Source organism: Malaya genurostris, chromosome 3, assembly GCF_030247185.1.
Source record: "Malaya genurostris strain Urasoe2022 chromosome 3, Malgen_1.1, whole genome shotgun sequence".
NCBI lineage: Eukaryota > Metazoa > Arthropoda > Insecta > Diptera > Culicidae > Malaya > Malaya genurostris.
Genome location: NC_080572.1, coordinates 272,924,882 through 272,952,697, shown reverse-complemented (window position 1 = coordinate 272,952,697; position 27,816 = coordinate 272,924,882). Strand labels below are relative to the sequence as shown.

The following is a 27,816-nucleotide window of genomic DNA, read 5'->3' as shown; positions in this document are numbered from 1 at the left end:
GGCCCGTCATCGGACAATTCTGCACCATTTGCATCAATCGCGTCGACCTAAAAAAGCTTTATGTTTACATTATGTATCGCTAGAGAAACAGAGCGAAGGAATATCAAACAAGGCATTTTCGAGCCGACGTTTCCCCGATAGGGTGTGCAAGAGTGTTAAACATTCTTTTGTCTCGATCATGGAGGCTTTAACCTTTAGGTCATTCGCCTCTTAGGGCCAGAAAAACTCTGGCCCTATGTTTGAGGTTGGAAATCCAACCCCGATATATCTCATCACCTGAGTATTGGATATCCGCTCTCTGCTTTTGTATATCTTCACTCTTTTGTTCTACCGATACACTATGTAAGCTCGAAACGCAATCAAAAGCTTTCGTGCACGATGCGTCCGATGTTCGAATTTACTGGGTAAGCAGTGCACAACAACTTTACGCTTATCCGTCACAAACTACACCGCAAAAAAGAAACATAAAAAATTTCAACGCTTCAATCGTCGACGCAGTTTAATAATTGTGAGAGAGGAAAAAATTGCAAAATTCACTTTTCGCTGATTTTTTTAAAATCTGTATAAATCTGTATTTTGCATAAAAAATCTGTCATAAATCTGTATTCTGTATCAAATCTGTATGTGCATGTAAAAATCTGTATAATACAGATAAATCTGTATAAATGGCATCTCTGCTCGGTTGTGATCTGCGCTAAACGTACACTCGAGATTCAGTTGAATTTGAATCTATAAAATACTTATATTTGAATTTAGCTTTTTAATTCTAAAACAAATGTTAAAATAAGGTTCGCTAAATAATGACTGCTAACTTTTCTGACGTACATCGAGCTTTTTTGCAGTCATGTGTTCTGCATAGTGTTCTAACGACCGACCGGGCATTGAAGATTTTAATATTATTGCAGGCAAGACGTAAGTATTTAGGTCTAAGCCCCAAAACCTATAATTGAATGCATCGATCAATTCGCGAAATCGTTTTTTATTAGTTCAACCGGACGATCCAGTCCCCACTGAAAGCCGGCTGCAAGAGTTACTAGTGGACATTAATTCTCGTCTGGACCGATACCAACAGAAAATCGCACAATTTGATTACGGACCAAAACCTAAGCGCTATTTGGTGTTTGCAAATCTTTCCGATACTCCACTCGATCGCTTCCAGACTGCTTACCAAGAGGCAGAATTGAGCCTTTTTCGAGTGATCCTGCACGCGCTAGCCAAAGACGACGAGCATCGTTTGGATCAAATCCAGTGCCTCAATTTAACCTCAAAAATAGAAGCCGGACGTTATGTTTCCAAAAGCCGAGCGGAAACACTTATTTCTGAATGGCAAACGCAAGGATATCTAACCATTTTGGATGAGGATATTGGGTTCGGACCGAGATCAATGGTTGAATTCGATCGATATTTAATGAATCATTTCCCGGACCATTTGAGCTCCTGTCGATTATGCAAACAGGCACTGTTCTATGTAAGTGCGAAGTTTTATTACTAAATCTATTGGTGGTTAATGCATTTTATATTCATATTGCAGGGTGTAAAATGTGACCAATGTTCAGAAGGTTTACATAAGGCCTGTTTGAAAACTTATCTCTCCCGAGTGAAGAAGTGCCCTTGTTGTAATAAGAACTGGACCGCAACTTTAGAATAGCAGTAGTAATCAACTGTATTTCTTTATATATCGGTTCAATTTCCTTCTCTTGCTTTCATAATAATTCTAACTAAAAAACATTGATCTTATCAGTGTCGTTTAGGCAAAAATATTGTCATGTTTATTCAGGTTTCAGTTGCATAAGCATAACACCGGGTATCGAATTTGAAATCTTGATTCGGACTTATATAAATTCAAATAAATTTAAGAATGTTTATGTACACGAAATTAGATAATGTATAAACGTTATGAATATTATGTTGTATCGATTCGAAATTATTCCTAGAGAAAGGGTTGTGATACCATTGGTCACCTCAGCTCCACCATGTGCAGGGTAATATTTCATCGGAGTGTATGGTAGCTTCAAAGCATTTATGGTAGATTCGTTATTCATGGTCAATTTAACAATTTATTCAAAGTTTCTTCTACCATGACAGCGTTGTTTGAACTACTTTGTAATTCTTAGTTAGTCATTCGCCAGGGACCTTGTCAATCGTTTCAGTGATGCCATTCGCAGTTATGATAACACAGATTTTGAACAGACTAATTGTAGCGACAAGCTCAAATTTTTGAAAAACTGACATCCCTATTTGAAAGTTGCAAATGTAAATAAACCTGGAACACGTAAAGCAAAGTGTCATAAACAGTTTGCGACCGTTCATATTACTGTTTAGCAATGAATTAAGTAATTCAGGTGCATTGAACGACATGTTCTAATACAAGTGATTGTTGGTTATACATAAAGTTTCATGAGAAGAAATGAATGTTCTATTGTTTACCATTGATTGAACAACCTTCTGGTCGTTTCATGATGGAACATTTTTTCAATGATTAGAAAGTGATGTTTACTATAACTATAGAAAAAACTGTACTACCTCATATCAAAGCACAGGGATAAGACCAATCATGTTGCTCAACTCAAATCCGCTCAGATTTATTAAAACTGGATCAAGCCTGTACCGTTTCGCTCGTTCATTTAGCACGGTTCAAAAGCGAATCTGCATCGTCGGAGCAGGGCCAGCCGGTTTCTACGCAGCACAGTACATTCTGAAACATTTGGATAATTCACAGATTGACATCGTCGATAAGCTGCCGGTGCCATTCGGGCTTGTGAGGTATGAATCGGCACTATACTGGTTTTGTTCAAATATTATGATTTTTCTTTCGTTTCTAGGTTTGGCGTTGCGCCTGATCACCCCGAGGTGAAAAATGTTATCAATACTTTCACAAAGACCGCTGAAAATGGGCGAGTCCGTTTTATGGGAAACTTATCGCTTGGAAAGGATTTCACTGTTGAAGAATTACGAAACAAATATCATGCAGTTTTGCTAGTGAGTATTCGAACATTTCACGATTCGAACAAATTATACGGTGTTTTTTTCCTTTTTAGACATACGGAGCAGAAAAAGATCGCCAACTAAATATTCCTAATGAAACAATGCGGAATGTAATTTCAGCACGAGAATTCGTTGCCTGGTATAATGGTCTTCCAGGATTCGAAAATTTCCGGCCTGACTTAAGTGGTAGTACTCTCACTATATTAGGACAAGGTAATGTAGCTGTCGATGTAGCGCGAATTGTGTTATCCTCAGTCGATGACCTCAAGGTAAGGTGATAGGTAAAGTGTTAGTTATGTTTTTTTCAATAATGGTTTTCGCAGAAAACGGATATAACCGAATATGCGCTAGAGGCACTTTCCCAAAGTAAAATAAAAAACGTGCTGCTTGTAGGGCGACGTGGTCCCTTGCAAGCGGCATTTACTATCAAAGAGCTCAGAGAGATGCTTAAACTTCCTAACTGTAAGACTACCTGGAGGGAGGAGGACTTTCAAAGTATGTCTTTGAATACATGAAAATATTTTTATCTGATATCATACCCAATCGAAACAGATGTAGCCGAATCAATACCTGCACTTCAACGACCCAAGAAGCGGATTACTGAACTCATGTTGAAAAGCTTATCGGAGCAGTCAACATCCACAGGTTCGGTAGGTAGTTTCCTACCCATATTCTATCGGTCTCCAGTAAACGTCATTGGCAATGACTGTGTTGAGGCAATAGAATATACCATCAACAAATTAGTCGATAACAAAGCGGTTTCCACGGATGAAAAAGAAACGATTGGAACTGATTTAGTTTGCCGCAGTATCGGATATGTGTCGACGAATGTTGATAAGGATGTAAATTTTGATGATCGAAAAGGATGCATCGCAAATGTAGCAGGTCGAGTCCTCAAAAAAGCCCTAACTGGAAGCGACAGCACTATTGATGACATTGAAGACAAATATGAAAAGGGTCTGTACGCTTCGGGTTGGTTAGCAACTGGTCCCACCGGAGTTATACTGTCAACGATGAATAACTCATTCGGTGTGGCTGATCTGATTTGCAAGGATTTTCAAAACAATGTCATTCGAGCGACGGAAGTAAAGCCAGGATTGCAGGTAATAGGGCACCAAGTGGTTAGCTGGAATGGATGGAAAGCAATTGACCAGGAAGAATGCAGAAGAGGCACCGAAAAAGGCAAGCCTAGAGAGAAGATTGTTAGTTTAGAGGAAATGTTACGAATTGCAGATGGGAAATAAGCTGTACGTAATGGGGCTATGATTGTATAAGTTTTGTTAATTTTTGCTCTATGAGTCTCCGTTAAAAAAAAATCTACTAGGCTATGGAGCCTAGTCAAACTTTTTTTTCCATATTTGGTGCTGATTCTGATAGTTTTAATAAAACAGTATTTAATGATGAAAAGATGAGTAGTCGTTGTTCACGTATGTTCACTGATTTCTGCTGGAGAATGTTGTTATCGTAACGCTTCATTGAGCAGTTGTATATACATTTTTGAGTGTTTGTGGATTTCTATATTCCGTGCAAGGATTCGGCAAAGTTACCCGAAAATCAAAAGTTGCACGTTTGCATTGAAATATGGACATTTTCCGGATGATGAAAAAAGGTAAGACAGATAACAGATGACATGATAAATTTCCCATGCGGCATTGACTGCAGCTCCGATAACGGTGGACGCGACATGTATGTTCATATTCGACAGGTACTTTTGCACTGTTTGTCCAGTTGTACCGGTCCTGGACAAGCGCACCCAGTGATGTAGCCGCTTCTCCCTCGGTCTTTCTTTCCTTTGATAGTCTGATTGTTGTCTAATAGTTCCAAGATGTTGTAGATGCCGGAACGGGCACAAAGTGCCGCACAATGTCCGTTTTCGACGTCGCAGGGTGCCGTTCTTTAAATGCGCACACTTCTGAACGGAGTTGCTCCACGGATTTTGCCATCACGGTTAGTGTTCGACTGATAGAGCTGTCAACTTTTGTCTGCTGACTCATGGGTTACTATGATTTATGCGGCATTGGTATGTCGTCTTTGCTTGATGCCAAACCTAATGCCCCGTTTACACTTCTGCTGGCTGCCAGCATGCTGGTGTCAGTGTATTGCCCTCCTAGGAAAAAACGTTCAACTGTGGTCCAATGATCCAAAGTATTAGACCAACTAAGGACCACCGTTGAACCTAACTGCTGTTAAACCGTTTGTTTGAAGCTTGTTTCGAACCTAGTTTCAACGTGGTTGAACTGAAAATCGAGTCAGTTTCAAACCTGTTTTTTATATCAGGTTTGCTCAAACCCCCGTTGCTAAGTGCAAAGCCAACACAGTTTTGTGAAAAGTGTTTGCTTGATGAAACTACCCTGAGGCAGTTTTAGTTTTCTCAAGCGAAAATGACAGTAGTTTCGTCAGTGTGAGTGACGATAAACCCATGAAAAATCGGTTTCATCGAAAATAGAAGATGAATCGGAATAATTGAAAACAACCTAGGTCCTAGTCAAAGGCGACTACAGAGTATTGGAATTCAATCTAGAACTGAGTTTCCTCAAAAATCTACTGTTTTACAAATGACTCCAAATCATCAATGTGCGTTGGATGCGGTTAATTTTTTTGTAATTTAACTTTCGCTTGATTTGATACAAAATGTTATAAAATCGAACAAATTTAAATAAAGCAAATGTAATAAAGTCGAGCGAATTCAGTAGCTTGAAGTTTTAAGAGTTTTATATGGGAGATCTATAATAGACTTGAAACTAAAACAAACGTATCTCCAGCAAGCCGTTTTAGTTTTATTTATTCGAACAGTTCTATTGTCAAATTTAAAACTGGTATAATCGTGCCACCGGGGTGGTCTACAAAGCCGTTCTATTTTTTGTATTTTTGAACCACGAGTAAACAGCTGCTGGGGCTGCCTGTTTTTCTTGTTATAATTTCAAGATTTAAATTTTAAAACTGACATAAATTATGTATCCAGAAGTAGAACACTCCTGAACATTCCATAATGTTGTGGTGATTCTATGCTAAGAGCATGCTCAGGAATGTTCCAGTTCTAGATGTATAAAGTAATGACATTCCAAATTTGTATGGAGAATTCATCATTACTGCTCTTAGGGCAGTAGTGTTCTAGTTCTAGATGCATAATTTATGACAGTTACAACATTTAAATCTGAATTTTATAACAAGAAAAACTGGCAGCCCCAGCAGTGTTTTACTCGTGTTTCAAATGTACAAAAACTAGAACGGCATTGTAGACCACCCCGGTGGCACTATTGTCATCTGAATACAATTGGCTGGAAGCCGAAAATTTGTGTTCTTTGGTTCTATTTCGCTGTCAAATGCTGTGTTTAAGCAGTGATCATACGTTCACATTTTCAAACTATAATAAACCACAATTTCTTTTTCTTATTCAAAAAGAGGTCAAATTACTTGTTTTATAGAGAATACTAGACTAGAGTTATATTTATATTGGGTTTGAAGAAACTAACTTTTGACACCAGTGTGGTTTGATTGTATGGTATGAACGTAGCCTTACATATTGTTGACAACAACGCCACCAAAACAAAATGCGGTGGTTTCAGGAACCAGCTTCCATAGCAGGGAGGTGCTGTAGACCAGTTTTAAATTTAACAGAAGAACTGATCGAATAAATAAAACTAGAACGGCTTCCAGTTTCCAATGGGGCTCCAACTCCTCATGTTAAAAATGTCTCAACAATGGACCTCTGTCTGCCGGGTTTGTTGAACAAAAAAAATGGCATTCGGTTCAACGGTCTGTTTCAAAATCGGCAAACGAAGGTCCCATGTTGGCCTCTCGTTGAACGATTGACACCAACGATCCAACTTATTGGACCAACGAAGAACCACCGTTGAACGTTTTTTTTCTAAAAGGGGAACTAAAACATTATTTATTGCATTTTGCAGATGTTAGGGCCGCCTTTTTTAATTGTATGTCAGAATGAAAATTTATTATGTAAATAAGTCGTACTGTAGCATAGATGAGCCGTTTGAAAATCTAGTAATAAAGAATAAAAAGTGTAAGAGAAAGCTTGTCAGTGTTATTCGTACCCTCTTAGAAAAAAACGTTCAACGGTGGTCCTTCATTGGTCCAATTCGTTGGATCATTGGTTCAATGGAAGTCCAATCAATCGTTCACCGGGAAGCCAACACGGGACCTTCGTTTGACGACTTTGAAACAGACCGTTGAATCGAATGCCATTTTTTTCGTTCAACAAACCCGGCAGACAGAGGTCCATTGTTGAGCCATTTTCAATATGAGGAGTTGGAGCCCCATTAAACTAATTTTACTGGAGGATTTCCAAAGTTTATTCTACTTATTTTTTTAAACCAACATTACATACCTGTACAATACTTCTACTTCACGTAGAATAACAACATATTTTCATATATGAAGGCAACACCTAATTTTCACACTATTTTTTGAAGAGAAAAAACAACAACAAATCGTTCCAGCAAACTGAACGATTATTTCGTGCAGTATGTCGTTCAACATGCGCTCAACGACCAACAAAATATAACCGCCTGCTGAGAGGGTATTTACGTCCTTCAGTTACGTATCTGCCATTACACACCCGTAATACCGCTATAACTTGATTGGTCACTATAATCATCTCTTAGAATTTTTATTGAGCCATCGCTCAAGTTCGCACCGAGATGATCAACATGCTCTCTTTTATAAATTGACCTTTTACTATATGTGTGAATACAGAATACTATTGGGTGTCAGATGAATGAAATTAACAAACCAGCGTAAACAAAAATATTTATTTCCAAATATTGTATGGCAATTTTCATTTAACTAATGCATATCTCAAACTTCATAACATTTTTTCAGACACTTTTTAGCATCCCTACTGTCGTTACCGAATGTTTTACCATACCTGCAATCAAAAACAAATAAAAAGTTTGATTTTGATCAAATTCATTTACAATACTGAACAACGAATAACGTAATGTTAGGATCATCAAAGATCTAAATAGGTTAATCGTATCCCCGTGTATCACACTAATGACTCTCTGAAAGGTATTGCTACAATCACTGTGTACTCACCTGAACAAAGCTCCCGGCACATGTCCCATATAGCTGGGTACCAATCCAATATTTTTCATATATATCTGGTGAATTGGTGCACTTGGTTGGCAAGTCCCCGTACCGGCTGGGGCTATCGGAACCCATTCCGTGCTCTTTCGATGTTCGTAACTGTTCGTGAAGTCACAGAATGCTTTTTTCGTAAGTGTTATGTTTGGTTCACCGAAGCGCGGCCATAGGAACGGTTTGTGGCCAGTGTATCCTGCAAGAAGAAATGTCTTTGTGAATTGAATCCCAACAATAACTACTAAACACACGTGTGGCATATGACATTCTACAGCTGATAGCAGTAACTAATATGAAATGAATCTATTCGGTAAAGCTCTAGTTTGCTCCAAATATCAAAATAATACTTTGCTATCGATTAAACAATGCTTCTGACTCCAATACTTTGTTTACAACTAACTATGTGCCAATGCTTGTGTCCATTACGAACTGTTTCTGTATGAGATATTCTCGGATATGTGTTCTAACTTGAAGTTGATCTTTTATAACACTATAATAAATATGTTCAAGGGATAGCGTATTTTGTACAGATTTCTTAACTGAAAATGGTTATTTTCCCTTTCATGTATTAACATTCGATTTACACAGCCTCCCAAACCGCGGCCTAACGATCGTGAACCTTTTCTAGTCCGTCTAGTCTAGTTTCAAAGTCTCTCTAATTGAAACAAAGAAAAAACTGCAGTATACAAAAAACTTGTGAAACGATTGGCAGAGGTTCAGATTCATGAGTTTAAGATGACTCAATCAGACGCAATTCGCGCAAGGTCAACTTCAAGCCCTGATAACAGCAACAGCTTATAACTTTTTTTATAACTTCCAAGACTTTTGTAAAGCTTAGATCCTGTAATAAACGCAAGGTTAATCCATATTCGGGAACAACAGGAATACCCCTTAAACAGTTTCAAGAGCCTTTTTATCCAAGCTTCTTCTTTTTTGAGACCATTTTCAAACAATTTTGAAAAAAGATATAGATAATTTTAAGTGTTGAGCAATTTTAAAATACAGGGTAGCGCAAAGGAACCTGACACATTTTGTTCTCCAGTAACACTGGAACCAAACTTACAAATCGTAACGTACGAGCGATTCTTCAAAAACGAGCTATGAATTAAAACGCGATGACACTCCAGTACTCCGTGATGGAAAACTACTAAGGTAACGGAGGTATTTTGGCCCACTTTGTAAACATATCCACCAAATGTTGTAATATCTGTTTTAATAAATATTTTTTGAAACATGAGTTTCCTTATAGTTTCCTTATATTACATTTTGGTGGGGAAAGGGTTCCAATCAGCTTTTTACAGCCCTGTCCAAAATGTATTCCCCTCCCCGTTAATTTGTATCAGGCCGAATTAGCGCATGCGCGCCATATAAACGCCTCTTTCAATATGAGGAAATTATATTATTACCCAACAGTTTCTATTATTTATTCATGTTGGTTTTCTTACCTTTGGTCATAGTTTATATTCTGTTTTACCTTAATTCCAGTGTTCTATTCAATTGTGTTTCGTTAATGTCTTTTGTTGTCCTTCTATTTTATTTCCATTCCGTACTTTTGCTGATGTTATTTTATTCCCTGAAATGTAAAAGTTAGTTGTATGCAATGGTCTTTTTATTCTTACCGATGTTCCATTTTGTATCTAAGATTTCCTAAGAGTGTTAATTAAATTATTTTCCAATTTTTCAGCTCCACATTTATCACATTTGTTCCTGCTTTTCTTGAGTATCTTATTCTTTATTCCGAATTTCTTGGTTATGCTCAGTAATCCATTTCCGAAAAAAAAGAGAGACAAAATAGGATTAGTGTTTTGTCGTGAATACGACTTACTTTACTATGGGGTGCCTTTTCAAAATTTACCCTCTGAGAGAGTGATAAGTTTTTGATCGTGAATATCTATTGTTGTATCTAATGAATCAACATAATTCTTGCGACATGCCATCGGAAATATGATCACAATTTTATGATAAAATTTTCAGTTTTGTGACATAGTCTCAAATAATTCAAAATTAAACTTTTCTGAAATGTTTGGTATAAACGAGTATCAAAGAGGATAATTCATAAGGCGCGTTTGCCTTTCTCGTATTTTTAAAGCTCATAGCTCAGTGATCTGTGAAAGGATTTATATAATCTAACTACAGATAGAATCGAAATTTTTTAATTTAAACGTGTATAGCAAAAGCATTGAAGTATTTCAATAGTACACTATTGAAAAACCTGTCTCATTTGCTCCATGTCAACACCAGCCAATCAGAACGCGTTCTAAGGAAGAGAACAAAATATCTGCTGCTGTACAACAAATCGTCCGGGAAAAATGTTCCGAAAAGTGGTGAATATCGCAGTGAGTTCCTCAATTTGGTCCTTGGGAATGCTAGAAACGAATCCCTACAGCATATTGATAGTTTCTTTCAATAAATTATGCAAATCCGAAATGAAATAATCGACAATAAAATTCTGTATGCGGCTATTTTTATAGCCGTTAGGACCAGCGATGTCAGATCTACGGAAATCTCCGTAGATCTACGGATTCGACCATTTTCTACGGATCTACGGATCCGTAGGCAAAATCTACGGAAATGGGATTTTTTTCTACGGAAATCTAAATTTATCAACGGAGAACTACGGAAACTAGTTTGGTCTGAAGAGCAAAAAAAAAAAAAAGGTTTTCACCACGAGAGTTTTCGAGAAAAATGCCAATCTACGGAAATGACACTACTACTATCTGGCATCGCTGGTTAGGACCGCCCATTAGTGAAAAAGCTACAAACGAAATCACATAAAAGGAAATCTCTTAACAAAAATTCAATCAGTTTGGATTCTATCGCCCCTGCGAGCAGATGTGTTTTGTGTCGTCTGCACAGCTAGTTTCGCTTTCGACAAGAGCGATTACGTCACAGCTGCCAGTCATTAGCATTGGGAAAAAAAACAACGGTGGAGAGCATTGCACAATATCAGCCGTTCTAATGGCTCTAAAAGTTTTCTAAAGAACTATTAGGATTTGTTGTTTGCAAATCGTAGGGAAATATCCTCAGTTTACTGCAAATCAAGAACAGTTTGCTTAGATTTGTGCACTTTTCGCTGTGTGAAATTCACAGTAATCGAGATCAAGTGAAGCTTTCTTTGTTTTTGCGAAAAATGTGAAAAAGGGGAATGCGTGCATAATTCATACAATTGATATTCGGAAGTGTTAATGAACATGTCAGTTGTTTTCGTATTCACGACATCCAGTTATGTCTCTGACATTACCCACCCGCCTTTTTTTAATGACATCTTTGTACGGCCGGTCATGATGGTTTGACGGGAAAAAAAAAACTGAGAACATGCATTTTTATTTAAATTATATTGACTCTTGGGTCCCATAAGTATTGCTACAGCATGTTCACATTTAGTTGTCTTCAGTTGATCCTTGACAGTGGCAAGGCACAAATCTCCAAATATCAAGGGGAACGTGCCATTTGAGCCAATTTGTTCTGATTCCTGATTCCTGACCCACAATCGAAATGCATCACTACCAATTTGGTACAACGCACTCAAAGGCACGGCATTTGGTACAACGCACTTGTATATACACACAAAAACACATACATACACACACAGTCACACACATACACACATGCATACATACCCACATGTATTCCACACGCAAGCATTACAACATTGAGTTACTATTTCTACTCTGATAGATCCTAACTAAAACTAGTGTGCCAATAGTCATCTCATTAGTAGAGTCACCATGTTATTTTAGCGATCACTCGACTTTTAATAATTGATTTGTGATAAATACAAAGTCTTTGCATCGTCTCTAAGAAGCAATAACGCATAGCAGTAGTTCGGAAGTGGTTCAATACTGCTTTTTTAGCGAAGCAAAATGCTCCAAATTTCATGTTACTTCTGAAATTAATCTATCAAACAGAGATAACAGAGCTCACTATAACTAATGGTTCTCGTATATGAAATGACTAATGGATTTGAGATGAATGGAGGTACCGTTACCCAATTTCTATCTCTTCTAATGATCGATCGTTAGTCCTGAGCTGAAACGGTGGCCTTTATTACCATTCTTGCATGCACTTACTCTTACATTTCACTCACACATCATCTCACCCATCAGGTCCCAAACGATACATCCTCACAATACAAACTGGATGAACATCGTTTGACAGCTATCAGTGGTTTGCCCATTGGTTAAGTCATTATTATTCCGTTCTATTTTACAATATTCTATCTCATACCACAGTAATCCATTGTACACAAACCACCAATAAACGTCAAATATGGACTCGATTCACCGTTCACCTGTTGTCATCGTGTGAAACCCAATTGGGATACGTTCACTCCACTTAACTTCTACTTCTATAACACTGGTTATAGGAACCGGTAGTATGAAAATAAAACATAAAAAGAGCTCAGTTAAGCCCTACCGGCCTCTCCAACCCCGGATGTTGGAGCGTAATGCAATCAACATTTCACTCACAATCGAAAGGTATCATAATATACGGTTTGATACAACGCATACATACATACATGTATAAATATATACAGGCACCAAGGCATACTGACGTACACACATATATACATTCATATACACACATGTGTACATACATATACATATTTACAAATAAGTATTTCACACGCAAATATTGTAACATTGAATTAATAGTAAATTCTAATAGATAAATTCGAATAGATTTTATCTAAATTCATTGTGCCAATAGTCATTTCATTAATAGAGTCACCATATTATTCTATCGATTACTCGACTTTCAATAAATGAATTGTGATGAAATCAAATACAAAATCTTTGCTTCATCTCTGATAAGCAATACCGCATAAAAGTAGTTCAGAAAATGTACGATATCGCTGTTATAGCGACGCGAAATACTCCTAACCTCATCTCACTCTCGAAGTCAATCTATCGAACAGACACAACAGATCTCGCTCTAACCAATGGTTTTCATATATGAAATGACTAATGGATTTGAGATGAATAGGGGTGCCGTCACCCATTTTCTATCTCTTTTATTGGTCGATCGTTAGTCCTGAGCTGAAACGGTGGCCTTTATTACCGTTCTTGCATTCCACTTCACTTATACTTCACTCACATATCACCTCATCCATCAGATCCCACACGAGCACGACACAACCTCACAGAATAAACGTCAAAGATGAACTTAATTCACCATTCAACTATTCCGTTATCGTGTGAAACCTGAGTGGGGTACGTTCATTTCGCTTAATTTCCACTTCACATCGGTAATAAGGGCCGGTAGTATGAAAATGAAACATAAAAAAGAGCTCAGTTAAGCCCTACCGGCCTCTCCAACCCCGGATGTTGGAACGTATTGCAATCAACATCTTATTCAAATCGTTTCATGCCTCACTCAATAAACTCAATAATTAAACTAAAAGTTATAACACATATTTATATTAAATTGTAACAATAATTAATCGTATCTGATGATGTTTGCAATACCGTCAAGCCCATCAACCACGGAGGGATTTTGAGTGAAGCTACTTTTGTTATTGTGAAAAAAATGGAAAAAAAGGAATTTCGTGTGTTGATGAAACACTACTTTTTGATGAAAAAAGTGCCGCCGATACCAAAAAAATGGCTTGATGAGTGTTATCCAGACTCTGCACCGGGCGAAGCAACAATTCGTAAGTGGTTTGCAAAATTTCGTACTGGTCTCATGAGCACCGAAGACGATGAACGCAGTGGACGTCCAAAAGAGGCTGTTACCGATGAAAACGTGAAAAAAATCCACAAAATGATTTTCAATGACCGTAAAGTGAAGTTGATCGAAATAGCTGACACCCTAAAGATATTAAAGGAACGTGTTGGACATATTATTCACGAATATTTGGATATGAGAAAGCTTTGTGCAAAATGGGTGCCGCGTGAGCTCACAATCGATCAAAACCAACAACGAATTGATGATTCTGAGCAGTGTTTGGGGCTGTTATATCGAAATAAAACCGATTTTTTTCGTCGATATATAACAATAGACGAAACATGGCTCCATCACTTCACTCCGGAGTCCAATCGACAGTCAGCTGAGTGAACTGCACGCGATGAACCGAACCCAAAGCGTGGAAAGACTCAACAATCGGCCGGTAAGGTTATGGCGTCTGTATTTTGGGATTCGCATGGTATAATTTTCATCGACTACCTTGAAAGGGGAAAAACCATCAACAGTGACTATTATATAGCGTTATTAGAGCGTTTGAAGGACGAAATTTAAAAAAAAAAAACGGCCTAATTTGAAGAAGAAAAAAGTTTTGTTTCATCAAGACAATGCACCGTGTCACAAGTCGATAAAAACCATGCTGAAATTGAACGAATTGGGCTTCGAATTGCTCCCTCATCCACCGTATTCTTCAGATTTGGCCCCCAGTGACTTTTTCCTGTTCTCAGACCTCAAGAGAATGCTCGCTGGTAAAAAATTTAGAAGCAATGCAGAGGTAATCGCTGAAACTGAGGCCTATTTTGAGGCAAAGGACAAATCGTACTACAAAAATGGTATCGAAAAGTTGGAAGATCGCTATAATCGCTGTATCGCCTCTGATGGCAATTATGTTGAATAATAAAAACGAATTTTGGCAAAAAATGTGTGTTTCTATTAAACGATACGAACTTTTCTGCCGAACTGTTATTTTGCATAATTTTGTAGATTAAGCTTCTAGCTACGAGATTATATCAACTATTGTGTATATGAAAGTTGTAGAGCCGAGCAATAAGCATTATATTTGGTAACGATCGCAAAGGCCTCAAGATTCATTGAAGTGGAGTGAAGCTCCAATTATTCTATCTACCATAAACAATAACTTAAAATTTACTTAAAACAGTAAATTCAAAGCATTGGATAGTGCCAATTTCACTCTAAATAACGAACTTGGATGGATGAAGCATTTTAAAAAATTTGGATATCTTATCTGAATGCCATCCAGGAATCGTTTCATTCTTTTGGCTTGAGCCGCCTATAACTATCACCCTTCTTCTGAATAACGACGTATTGATTTTTCGATCGAATGTGGTTCGATCGAATCTTAGCTACCTTTGATTTTGCTAGCGTTATTAGGAACACAAATAAAATACGATACGTGAAATCGATACGACGTTATTCAAAATAAGGGCGTATGTTATGAAACATCTACAAAATAATAACTCAGAGACATGGTGCGAATTAAAGATGGGCAATTCGCTCGCGAACAGTTCAAAAGAACTAGTTCTTGTGAAATAATGAATGAGGAATAGTTCTTTTTACGAGAACGGTAGTTCTCTAATAAAAAAGCTGATCACGAAACCTCAGGTTCAAATTCGAGGGCCTTTTTTTTTGCTCGCTTAACGATACAAAAATGAAATTTCTCTATTTGTCTGTACAAATATACCGAACGAACGAACGGCTGTGGAGAACGAGTTATTTCAATAGAACTCCGGATCACTGAACGGTTCTTGAAATGAACTATTTTGCCCATCTCTAATACAAACCGACGAACTTTATTCAATCTATGGAACTGCTCTATCAATTAACTACTCTGGACTGGGTTATCTACATCTCCGAGGAAATTTGGTGAAACAAAGCGCCGTTTGATTTAAGGTCTGAGGACAGAGGGCCGCGTGTTGAGTTTTAAATCAACTCTTGTACTCTCTCGTATATGAGCAAACTGTACCGGGTTGCCGTTGTTGTCAGGTTGGATTATCTGTAAATCCGAGCAAAACATCAATGGTGCTTTTCACTCATCGTAGGATAATCACAGGAGCTCGTCCGTTGCAGTTCTTTGGTTCAGAGGTCACTGTGGTCGATCAAGTTAAATACGTCGGGGTTATTCTTGACTCAAAACTGAATTGGTCTGCTCACATTGAATTTAGGATTAAAAGAGCTTGCATGGCTTTCGGCCAATGCAGACGAGCTTTTGGAAAATCATGGGGACTCAAACCCAGATATATTCATTGGATCTACACAACTGTTGTTAGACCAATTTTAGCATATGGATGTCTTGTATGGTGGCAGAAAGGAGAAGTCGCGACAGTTCAGTGAAAGCTAAATCATCTCCAAAGGATGGTCCTAATGGCGATGACAGGAGCATTCACGACAACTCCTACTGCTGCTCTAGAGGCGCTACTGTGCATTAAACCACTACATGTGTTCCTAAAACAAGAAGCATTATCTTGTGCATACCGTCTTAAGGTTACAGGGCTTTGGAACAATAACCCATTGGATTATGCTACCAGCCACACTCGCTTGTGGTCTCAAATGGTTACGTGGGATGAGTATTTACTCGCTCCTAGTGACCTAACTCTCACATGCAGTTTTCCTTTCAAAACATTCAATGTGAGCTATCCTCTTCGTGAGGAATGGTTGTCTGGTTGTCTGAAACGACAACTTGATGAACACATAGTTTGTTATACGGACAATTCTCTGTTGAATGGTCGTGCTGGTGCCGGTGTCTACTGTCGTGAAATGAGGCTGGAGCAGTCTCATTCACTTGGTAGATACTGTACTGTGTTCCAAGCAGAAATCTACGCAATTCTGTGTTGAGTACAATCGGCACTCCAGCAGAGGATCTGTGGTAAACGTATTTATTTTTGTTCCGACAGTAAGGCAGCCTTAAAAGCACTCAGTTCGAATGACTCACGGTCGAATCTAGTGATCGCATATCGAACTCAAATTGAAGACCTCAGCATTTCAAATGCTGTTTACTTCTTATGGGTACCCGGCCATTCTGGTATTACTGGAAATGAATGGGCTGATGAGTTGGCTAGAGCTGGTGCAATGAATGATTTCGTTGGTCCTGAACCAGCTTTACCACTTTCAACTAGTTGGATGAAGCACAAGATTCGTTCTTGGGCTGCATCCAAACATGCCAGCCACTGGCGCAGCTTGCATACTTGCGCTCAGACAAAAGCATTTCTACCAGATTTAAATCTGAAAATGTCAAAGTGTCTACTGCATTTCTCCAAGCATCATTGCAGTATTCTGGTCAGAGCTCTGACTGGACATTGCAAACTCAATTATCACATGGCTACTATTCAACGTGCTGAGTATTATTCATGTGATTTGTGTGAATGCGATGACGGTACTTCATATCATCTGATATGTAACTGTCCCGCATTGACGCAGCTACGTATCCGGGTTTTTGGTTCTCCATACATGGTTGAGTCTGTGTATGCGGAGCTAAAATTGAAGGATATTCTCTCGTTTCTCACCCAATCTGGTAAGGAGCTATAGTAAGAAGGGTTCATCGTTCTTCCTGGAGTGAATGAATCCCTTCTGTATTCACCTTAAATAGGGTTTAGCAGATTGTTTGGCATCCTTTAGGGGGTACCGAATTTACTTCTGCTCGTACATACTGCGAATCGTTCTGCATTCTTCCGGGAGTGCAGAATGGTGTCGCTTTTGTAAGATCTCTAAATCCTCTCGGGGGTTGGAGGTTTTATTAACAGCAGACTGTTCGAGAATTTACTTCTGCTTCCACTAAATGTGATCCTCAGCAGATTGTTCAGCATCCCTTAGGGGTGCAGAATTTACTTCTGCTTTTATGTGTTTTTGTGTCGTCAATTTTTCCCATCCTCCTAGTCCAACCCTTACCATTTCCTTTCAATCCTTCCCTCTTATATATCGAGAAAATGATGCTAAAAACAAATTGATGGCAAGGCACAAATCTCCAAATATCAAGGGGAACGTGCCATTTGAGCCATTTTGTTCTGATTCCTGATATGAGCAAACTGTACCGGGTTGCCAGCATACAATTTATTATTTTGATGAGAAGTTTTATCACATTAATCTATCGTATGGGTTGGACATTAGATGGATTCCAATGAACAATGAAAAAATATTAAACTTTCACAAAGATTGAATGTATGTGTGTTTGGCAGCCTTGTCGAATCAATTCTATTTCTCTATTCTTTTTCAGAATGCTATCAGGAAACCAAAGCGAAAAAAATGGCGGATGCATTGAAACTGACTTTGTTTCACAGAAAAATACAAGACTTTATTTTTATCGCGATAACATATATGTTTTTATGTACTAATCACATCTAAACTAAATTATCTAGACTTTGTCACGGTAGATTTATGATACAAGCCTTCAAAGCCGAGATATTCGATGAACAAGTAGAGGTATGCATTTCCGAGCGTTCAAATTTTCAGCAGTTCTTCAGTCAGAAAAAAATACAACACGACCGCTAAACTCAATGAATCATTCTGAAAATTTCACAGAATATTCTCAACTAAATTTCGAAGACATTGTCAGATGGGTTTTTATATATTCTGCACCGTTTCCAAGAAAATTTTATTTGAAACGGGAAAATAGCAAAAAAAATACCATTTTACGGTACTGTCCTCAGCCCTTAATGCTTGTCACCGTTGAGGCATTTCGGAATCAATATATCACCATTACATCATTTTTGCCTTTCTCATAAAAGCAAAATGACAAACTATGATTCAAATGAAAGGCCTTACGGTCCCATATGGAATTCCTGAATTTCATCCGGATACGACGTCCGGTTCCGGAGTTATAGGGTAAAGTGTATTAAATATTGTAACAAAACCTGTAAAAACTAAACTTAAAACCGATATTCCCAATCTTAGGCTCAAATGAAAGATCGTATGGTCCTACCAAATATTACTGCATATTTTCGGATACAACAAAAATTTACATCGTCATTTTGAGTACGATGGGATTTACAGGTGATTTCTGCTATTTTCGAGAAAAAAATCCAGGAGCGATCTATACTTATGCCATAGCTTGAAAAAAATTTTTTGTCGTTTTGTAACTTACCATAAACTTTTGATTTTCAGATAATTTTATGCACAATGTCCTATATATGGGACAGACTGTTTTTTTACCCCTGACGGGGTTGTTTTGTCAAAAGATATTTTAGTATTTTTCCGTGTTCTAAACCCCTCAAACAGTCGAAAAAAATTTTTCCATCTGTTTTTGAAAAATCATTCAAATAAGGGTTCATTAATCATAAAACAGATATTATAACAAAGCTTCTGACACAGAACTTTTTCAATAAATATTTTTTGAAACATGAGTTAAACTTAAATTATTAAGATTTAAATTGAGTGTTCAACCTTTTCCGCCCTGTTATATACATGATTTGGTTATTATCATTACGACATCATTTGATTCCGCAATTCTGTGATTTTTGTGTAGAGAAAATTTTAAACCTACTTGTAATGGAAAAATCTTATATACTAACTTACTAAATAATACAGAGAGCGGAACAATTTTAACATAACTATAAAACTTATTTGAGACGTTTTTGGAATCGTCTGTTAGCAACACTGCTTCAATGGATTTGTATTAGATTGCGCTACACAAAATAAACAAAACTAAATATTTTCTGTTACAAAAACAGTTTTCCGGAGAAATAAATAGTTTTACGACAACATTCCATATCCATTGCCTTTCGCGTGTTAAATTGAAGGTTATACTATTTTGCGGCTTTACTTATAGAAGGTACGTAAATCTTTATTCGCAATAATTGCTGCAAGAGGAAATCCATATAGGAATGTGTTTGTTGCTAATCAAACGTGTGATGGATGTAAGCTGAAACTGAAATATTTTTTCTCGAGCAGTTTTGAGAAAAGCGGAAGAGTTTTAGAATAATATTTTCGCTTTTCTTGAATTGCAATTTTAAGCAGAATGATCCGATTGATTTATTTTTCAACCATATGGAAGATTTATTGATTAAAATCAGGAAAAGAAGCACCGTAATTTGTTTCTACGCACACATTGTTGACATTACTCATTCGCTAGCAAAGTCTTGTTCCTTAATAACGAATTCCAGAATTGATAGATTCAAACACTCATTTTATGACGATTACTCAGATATCTAGAGCTACTTAGCTATCATATACGCACTAAAACTTGGGAATAATTTTACCTAATATAGTAAACTTCTCTTTACTGCTGTTCTCCATGAAATGCGGAGGACTGTGTCGACTATATGGTAACTCTGGAAGCGGAGGTAGATTTTCCACCGGTACCTCTTTACTAACACCCAATGCATCCGGTCGAGTGGCTTCCAGTGGAAATCGGTAATCGTTTTTCAGGAACTGTTAATAGACAGATTATGGAAATCAATAGACATTATTCTTGCGGGATACTTTTCACGCGTATAAAACTACTATAGCCTAATTGATACTGTGAAACGTGCCCCGATTTTTGTTTTATATAAACAACCATTCCCGTTCTACATAACAAGATTCAGATTGCGTACGGCATCACAACATACCTTCATTCTATCACCATAGCTGAACTCAGAAATAGAAGAAATCGGTTGTGCTGTTCGATGCCTCAGCTTCTTTATCTGGGCTCTCGTTTGCTGGCAATCTCGTTCAAACTCATTCAAACCTTCGCTAGTAACAACGGCGTACCGTCGCCCAAATTTATTCTGCGTCTTTGGAATAAACCCTTCGTAGCCAGGCATGAGTGACTTTTGGTAAGTCACGTCACGACTGTCCATATCCTCGTGGCGAGGAACTATAGTTCCAGTGGCATCGATTTCTTTCAGCGTTGGACGATGTACCTAATAATAATAATGTGAATATTACTTTCCAATTAAGCAGTATAAGAAATTGCGATCGATAGTAACGTGATAATCATCCGTAGAGCGGTCAGAAAGTATCAATTTCTCCGAGTGAGAAACCGTCGGGTCAAGCAGTAACTTATGAGACAACGACGAGTATGTATTCCCTATTCGGTACATCAATTGTGGACAGTAGCCGGTGTAACTGAAATGCAAAAAAATAGTTGGTGTTAGGAAATCTGATCGAACGAAGAACAATCGTTACATTAAGATCATGGCCGTACAGTAATTATTTTTATGTTATTTGAGTTTCTGTTCATTTTTTTTTAATATTTGTGACTTTATTTTATCTGCATATATGAATACTTTTAGATTTCGTTATACACGCAAAGCTCAACTGCATATTTTGCACTCATTTCCCTAGATCGTCGCCGCCAGACCCTGTCAGCTTGGAGCGAAATAAATTTTCGGTTCAGCAACGCCATCGCACGGCATCACATTTAACATATCATGTCAATTGTATGGGTGTGCAGTGATGCTGTTTTCGCGCGCACGAATTTGACATTTCTCCGCCCTACTTCTACGTACGAGATTCGATTCGGGCTCGCTTGTTCGGGAAATGTAAGAGCTGGATATCTTGTTAATATGATGTCTTTGTCACCGCTCAGATCGACCACAGCTTTCATCAAATGATTTTCTAAGTTTTACGTACTGTTAAGATGTCGCTGATACATTCTAACCAGGGTTTGGAATATTCATTCACCGGTGAATGAACATATAGTTTCCATTAGAGTGCCTATAATCAGAGTGGCGACAGCTGTTCGTTTGGAATGACAGCTACCAGTTCCAAACGATCAAACGACCTGTCAATTCAATGTAAAGCTAATGGAATGTTTTGAATTGTTGCCAACATTACGGATGAGATGTCGTCACTCTGGTTATAGGCACTGTAGTTTCCATTGCATTGTGAGCGAACAATTCCACCGCTCACAAAGATGATGCTTTGCCAGCCAATAAGAACCACACAAACAAAACGTTAGTGGAAGCAGTTATATTCCACATATATACAGATGGTACAGTGTGCTGGTATTAGAGTCTGCATGAAGCACAGAAGCCGTGAATATAATTTTCTCTCTAGTGGTTTGAACGTCGTTCCTATTACAAAATAATTCATAACAAGCAACTGTCTTCATGAGGCTGGATAGTGCTCAAAATTAAATATTCAGTTTTCGTCAATAGGCTGATGATTGGCTCTTAACTGTTGAATGTTTCTGCGAGCTCCGATCGCTAATTACTGTTAATGATGACTTTATGCCACAAAAACTGTTGCATATAACTTATTTAATTTGGGTCAAGTTAATAGAGGGTTAGAATAACTAAGAATTATACTTGAATATTTTTTTCTGGGTTTACCGGGCGGGCAGCTGAATAGCGCAGATTCTAAACCGGGCCCATTTGTGGATCCAGGATATACAATCACAATTCCTTGTCAGATGAACTAGTCTATGTTGACCAACTGAACACTGGCGGCCAGGAATTGTGCTTGATCCTTTCACCATGTGCAAAAACGTTGCTGAAATATTTTAAGAAGATATTCAATAGAAATTATACTTACTAAATATGGCTTGATGGTGTATTTAATCTACAAAAGAAAGAGGAAATAAATATATGTTTTGTGTAGTAGAATATGAGTGATGATTGATGGGTGAGTGGATCATTAGTTTGGATCTAAGTAAAAATGTCGAATGTCTGAGCGTCAAGCATACTACAATGTAATCTAAGAGAGAGCTACTTTCAACAAGCAACTAAACTACTACGTGTGGATGTTTCGGGCGCTGTTGCTCACGCCATTTGCGGTTCCAAAAGGTAACAAAGAGTACACGATTCGGTGATCATATAACCAATTGAATACTGCAAAAGAGATCAAATTCGATTAGTAGATCGCTTCTTTTCCTTAGATCAATGTGTAGTATTTGTTGTAGCATGGACAATGCCATGTTTGGCACATTCAGAAAGAGGAACAAATCCATTTTATCGCTCCCATTCTGTGTATTGTTGCCTGTTCTTGTCAGACATTATCCATGGCACCATTAGTGTGCATCCTTCTCCATTGAGTAAGGATACAGACAAGCCCTGGGACCGCGACAGCATCATTCAATCTGTCTCAAGGTTGTGCTAACGCCCAGGGAACTAAGTATTATACTTGAATATTATAAACATGAATAGCAGGAGCGCAGAGTTAGCGATGGTGATCTGACAGTATTAGCAAATATTGCGAACAAACAAGCTCTTCGTCTGCTGGCTGCCAGAGAGAAACTAACTCCTGCTCTCCTGTTACTTCTATAAATCAAATTCCTGCCAAATAGCGTTTCATTGGGTTTAATCGAAATAGTGCATGAGAGTGAATTAAACAGCTGGATAAAATATTGGTCTTGTAATCAATATTTGCATGGAATCTTTTTTCATTGAATTTTCATTGCGTATTGCTATGGCTTATTGAGAGCTGTAAAAACACATGTCCTCGTTACATTTTTTTAATAAACGCTCAAGCGGTGACAATGCACGCAAAATGAATTCTGTATAAACGAATGTGAAGCGCGTTCGGATCTCAAAGAAACATTCGACAGTTAAGAGCCAGGCATCAGTCTGTTAGCGAAAACTGAATATGTAATCTTCATCACTTTCTAGTCCCGTGAAGATAGTTTGCTTGCTATGAATTATGAGGCTAGACGTTCTCTCTTACCGAGAGAAGGAGAAACAGTAGTAGTGGTGAATAATGTTCGCTCTTATCCATTCTCGTACATGGACAGCCATTCCAATAAAAAAACAAGGCTCACGCATCCTCAAAAGTGGCATGGTTCATAAAGCAGGTATATTCATGAATATCACACACCGTAAAGCATATATAGTCATCTTCACTGCTTCGTTTATCCAAATCCCGCTTCTAACTAATCCGAATGCTTGTTCTCGAATCGGTCACGCTTCCGTTGAGATTGTTTGAATTTCCTATTAAATGCTTTCCAAAAATTTTCAAACTTTTTATTCATATTCGAACGAAACCCACTTTCTGCTGCTGTTTTCATTTTTTTCAACGATTTTTGTTGTTTTATCGTTTCGTTCTGTCTTCTTTTTATACCGTGTCCTTGAAGTTAAAATCAGGCTATAGCACAGACTAACACTATTAATAGTGAAAATTCAAGATCCATCAAAACTGTTTTGTATTATGGATATCGAATTACTTATTCCCAACTGCTTATCCAGAGCTATTTCGTGGTCCTTATGAATGCTTTCGAGGATAACTTATATCAATAAATGTAATCGATTTGGCTTCATAGTTTTGATGCTTCATTTCATTTGAGAACAAACTAATTAATATTTCTTTCTTCATGGTATAACCCGCCTCTTGTTTCAGAAACTGATCTAAAGCTGTCTCGACTAATGAGATAAACATAGGAACGACTACCCTATAAATATTTGGATTAGGAAATATCGAAACACAACAACTAGGTTGGTATAAATAACACTTCATTAAAAAGATGCACAATTTCAACTCAAGACGCCGATATTATCCTCAATGTTTTGATCCAGCCGAGACTACGTTGGCGTTAGAAAAAATTACACATGCGGTATTTTTGTGAGCTGTATTACCTTCAGACAGCAAAACAATCATTGGCATCAATCAGAACATGCTATTGCGGTACACCATGCAAAAACTTGTGAGGATTGCGTGACCGCTTCCGAACCAACCGCTGCCAACACATTTGAATGTACTCCCATCAGACGGTTAATGATTTAATGATATCAGCATAGACTGTTAAATGGTAAATCTACTGCTGCGGTTTATTTAGAGTCATGCAGATTAAATACAGAAGTCATATTTTGATGCTGGTCATAGGAAAACATAGTGTATGATTTTGTACGATTGATTCACACATACCAGCTGAATTTCTTCCATACGTGTTAAAGGGTGTAACGATCGAAGATTGGTCAAACATGAATGTGTGTGAGCCGGTCATTTGGCAAGATGCCAAAACCATCCAAAACGGCACGAAACAATGCTGCACACAAATTTCATAGCTGATTGAAAATGAGATGTATATACATTTTATGGCCCAGTCGATCTGTAAAAGCCACGATATATTCCTATGCGAACTTAGACAACGTGGCTGTGTTGGAAAATCTCTGCATCCTTTACCACGCTATCAATCTACACCAGCTTTCACGATCGTACAATGGACGACTTGTTTTGCTCATCGATACAAGTTGGAGTTTAGCTCGATGCACGGTTATTGACGACATTTTCAGCCTGTTTGCGACATTCCGGAAGGAGAGGTTGGGTTTCTGCTTGACCACTTCGTTCGATATTGTTGCAGTCTCTAACATTTGATTTCTCTCCGATCCAATCCACATGGCTGTCGACAAACATTCTCCGTATACTTTTATTGTGTTGGTGACAGTTGATTAGGGCACTTCCAACAATTTTGTCAGCGTGGGGTGCGAGTAGTTCGAATTTTCGCGATGCATGACAGGAACTTGTGAGCTTGGATTCCTGGACTGAATTCGGAAACTGGATCTTGAGCTTTGGATTCTAGATTTGAATTTCAAACTTGTTTTTTTTTATCTGAACCCGATTCTTAGTTTAAGAATTCAGCTCCAGAATTCATTTCCAGTTCTAGTATTCTGAACTAGAATTCTGGAAACTGGAACCCAATTCTAAAAGTAGATGCTAAAACTGAACTCTGGACCTGGATTCTAATCTGAACCTGATTTTAGGTTGCAGATTCTGAATTTCAGTTCTGAAATCAAATTCAAAATTGAGTATAAAAAGAATTAAATATAAATATTAAAATTATATTTCATCAGAGGTTGGATTCTGGAACTGAATTTTGGTACTGATTTGTGGATCTAGATTCTGGTTCTGAATTTCGAAACTGAATTAAAGACCGAAATTTCAGTTCCGTAGTTCAGTTTCATAATTCAGGTCCAACATCAAGCGTTAAAATTTCCATAGCTTTTTGTACTTTGCTCTATAAATCTACACAACAATCATTTTCCTCGGATCGTTTCGCGAGTTAGATTTGATATGAAAACAATTCTAGAATTCAATTCTACAGTTCTGGGCCAGGATTCTGGAAACGGAACTCAATTCTGAAACTAGATGCTGAAACTGACTTCTGGACCTAGACTCTTATCTGAACCTGATTTTGAGCTCCAGAATCTGAATTTCAGTACTGAAATTAAATCCAAAATTGAGTATAAAAAGAATTAAATTCTGTTTATTCTGTTCAGAATTGAGTGTAAAGATTATATTATAGAATTTGGCTCCTGGAACTGGAACTGAATTTTCGAGCTTGATTCTGCCAATAAATTCTGGAATTGAATATTTGGTTGTTATTAAAGCTAGTTTTCCATCTGCGACTGAAGCATGAAAGGAACACCAAACTAAAAACAAAACAATCCTTAAATTGTAGCACCGGTTGTTTTTAGAAAGTGAAAAAAGTGCCATGTTCACAATCTCACGACAAGCAAGAATATCGAGCACTGGGTCATTGGAAAGTCTTCCATTGGCACGCAAAGAATCCATTAGTTGACAAGTGACATCACGATACTGGATGCTTGTCCAAACGACGTGATCAAAATCACGATAACTTTTACTAGAAGTGCTACGATTATTCTCGGTCAGCCAAATACGATAGGCTACCTTTATTAATAGTTTATAATTAGTTGAAGCCAGATCATCATAATTCTTAGATGTTATCCAGCGGGCAAGTGTTCTATGACGAGACGAGCTGTAGAAAAATGAGATGAGTAAGTTGGTGATTTCGCCAGTGAAGACGCAACTCTTGACTAAGTTGTTCACCCTTTTGTTGTTTGGAGTAGAACAATAGACTTAGGACCCCTTTTCTTTTCCTCCAGTTCCCGTAAAATGTTTTCGAAAAAATAACGTTTTCATCCGAATTACCGATTAAATCAATGTATAATAATGTTTTAGTATAAATTTAGCATCCATAACATACGAGTCTAGGGCAGAATGTATTAATTACACTCAAATTTCAGTAAAATCGGTGCCTTGTTGACTCACGAAAAATAAAAACAGCATTTGACGGGTCCCTCTTAGAAATAGAAAATCTATAAATGGTAAACAATATACGATTTAAATAAACGAGTTTGGCATGCGTTTTCAAAAAAAAATTACATCTGTCAGATCTCATAATTAAAGATAGTACATATCATGATTACTATAGTAGAAAAAATAATTGTTCAATGTGACGATCCAAAAACATTCAAATTGTATCATTGATAGAGTTGCAAGTAGAGTTGCTTGTTAGCTATTTACCCTGGAACGTAATGCGGCTCCGGTGTACTGATGTGTCCAACGTTGAGAAGAGGTAGTTTCATTGCCATTTCGTAAACTCTCAAAATACACTTAATTTGAACACAACAAAACAACTCCCAACACGTACGAAAATTTCGCAAAACTTTAATTTGAAAAAGCAATATCTCCAACAACCACGTCAAACCCAAGGCATCAGCCAACTGTGATTCGAAACAATTGCTTCGCTAGTTCATGCCCTGTTTACACTTCTGCTGGCTGCCAGCATGCTGGTGTCAGTGTACTGCTCTCTTAGGAAAAAACGTTCAACTGTGGTCCAATGATCCAAAGTATTAGACCAACGAAGAACTACCGTTGAACGTTTTTTTCCTAAGAGGGCAGTACACTGACACCAGCATGCTGGCAGCCAGCAGAAGTGTAAACGGGGCATCAACAAGCCATCAATAGTCGGTCGTTTGTTATGGTTGCAAATTTACAAACCAAAAAGAACAGAGTAAACTATGCTCCACACAGCATGGCGCCAAATTGCACTTCATTTTCCTGCTCATGCTAACGATTTCGAACCCATCCCACAGTCAAGAGGCGGAAATTTAGGCAGACGTCCTTGGCGAGCCTCCTTAATAACCTTCGACGTCGATGGATATATAATGCGATGCACTTCTAAACTGGTGAACCATTCGAACGAAATTGATAGCGTTTAACCTTTTCCTGCCATTAGAAACCTTGAAAACATCACTGTTGACACGAACGAGAAATCTGTTTCCTGAGTGCAATGCTAGTGTTATCACGGTGTCAACGGAGATTCCGTTAATTCATCATGCAAAGTGGTTCCACTGGCATCAGATAGCACCGTTTCCGGCG

The 27,816-nt window shown here is 37.8% G+C and overlaps 3 protein-coding genes across 4 annotated transcripts; 2 read left to right on the top strand and 1 right to left on the bottom strand.

The window, feature by feature from the left end:
• Window positions 1-717: 717 nt before the first annotated feature.
• Window positions 718-1,855, top strand: LOC131438522 (non-structural maintenance of chromosomes element 1 homolog). The gene is made up of 3 exons (XM_058608617.1): window positions 718-912; window positions 987-1,468; window positions 1,532-1,855. Exons 1-3 carry the CDS (start codon window positions 801-803, stop codon window positions 1,646-1,648), a joined length of 711 nt encoding a protein of 236 aa, XP_058464600.1. The 5' UTR covers window positions 718-800; the 3' UTR covers window positions 1,649-1,855.
• Window positions 1,856-2,258: 403 nt separating this feature from the next.
• On the top strand, window positions 2,259-4,378 carry LOC131438516 (NADPH:adrenodoxin oxidoreductase, mitochondrial). The gene is made up of 5 exons (XM_058608606.1): window positions 2,259-2,763; window positions 2,823-2,979; window positions 3,039-3,254; window positions 3,309-3,480; window positions 3,538-4,378. Exons 1-5 carry the CDS (start codon window positions 2,555-2,557, stop codon window positions 4,227-4,229), a joined length of 1,446 nt encoding a protein of 481 aa, XP_058464589.1. The 5' UTR covers window positions 2,259-2,554; the 3' UTR covers window positions 4,230-4,378.
• Window positions 4,379-7,740: 3,362 nt separating this feature from the next.
• Window positions 7,741-27,198, bottom strand: LOC131438519 (UPF0605 protein CG18335-like). Of its 2 annotated transcripts, XM_058608611.1 has the most exons (7): window positions 26,959-27,198; window positions 22,237-22,263; window positions 20,688-20,826; window positions 20,328-20,621; window positions 19,977-20,148; window positions 8,041-8,281; window positions 7,741-7,870 (listed from the first exon to the last, which is right to left on the bottom strand). In XM_058608611.1, exons 1-7 carry the CDS (start codon window positions 27,024-27,026, stop codon window positions 7,801-7,803), a joined length of 1,011 nt encoding a protein of 336 aa, XP_058464594.1. In that variant the 5' UTR covers window positions 27,027-27,198; the 3' UTR covers window positions 7,741-7,800. The 2 variants fall into 2 exon arrangements, with proteins under 2 accessions (XP_058464594.1, XP_058464596.1); XM_058608613.1 differs by lacking the exon at window positions 22,237-22,263 and having other exon boundaries at window positions 26,959-27,190.
• Between the last annotated feature and the right edge of the window lie 618 nt (window positions 27,199-27,816).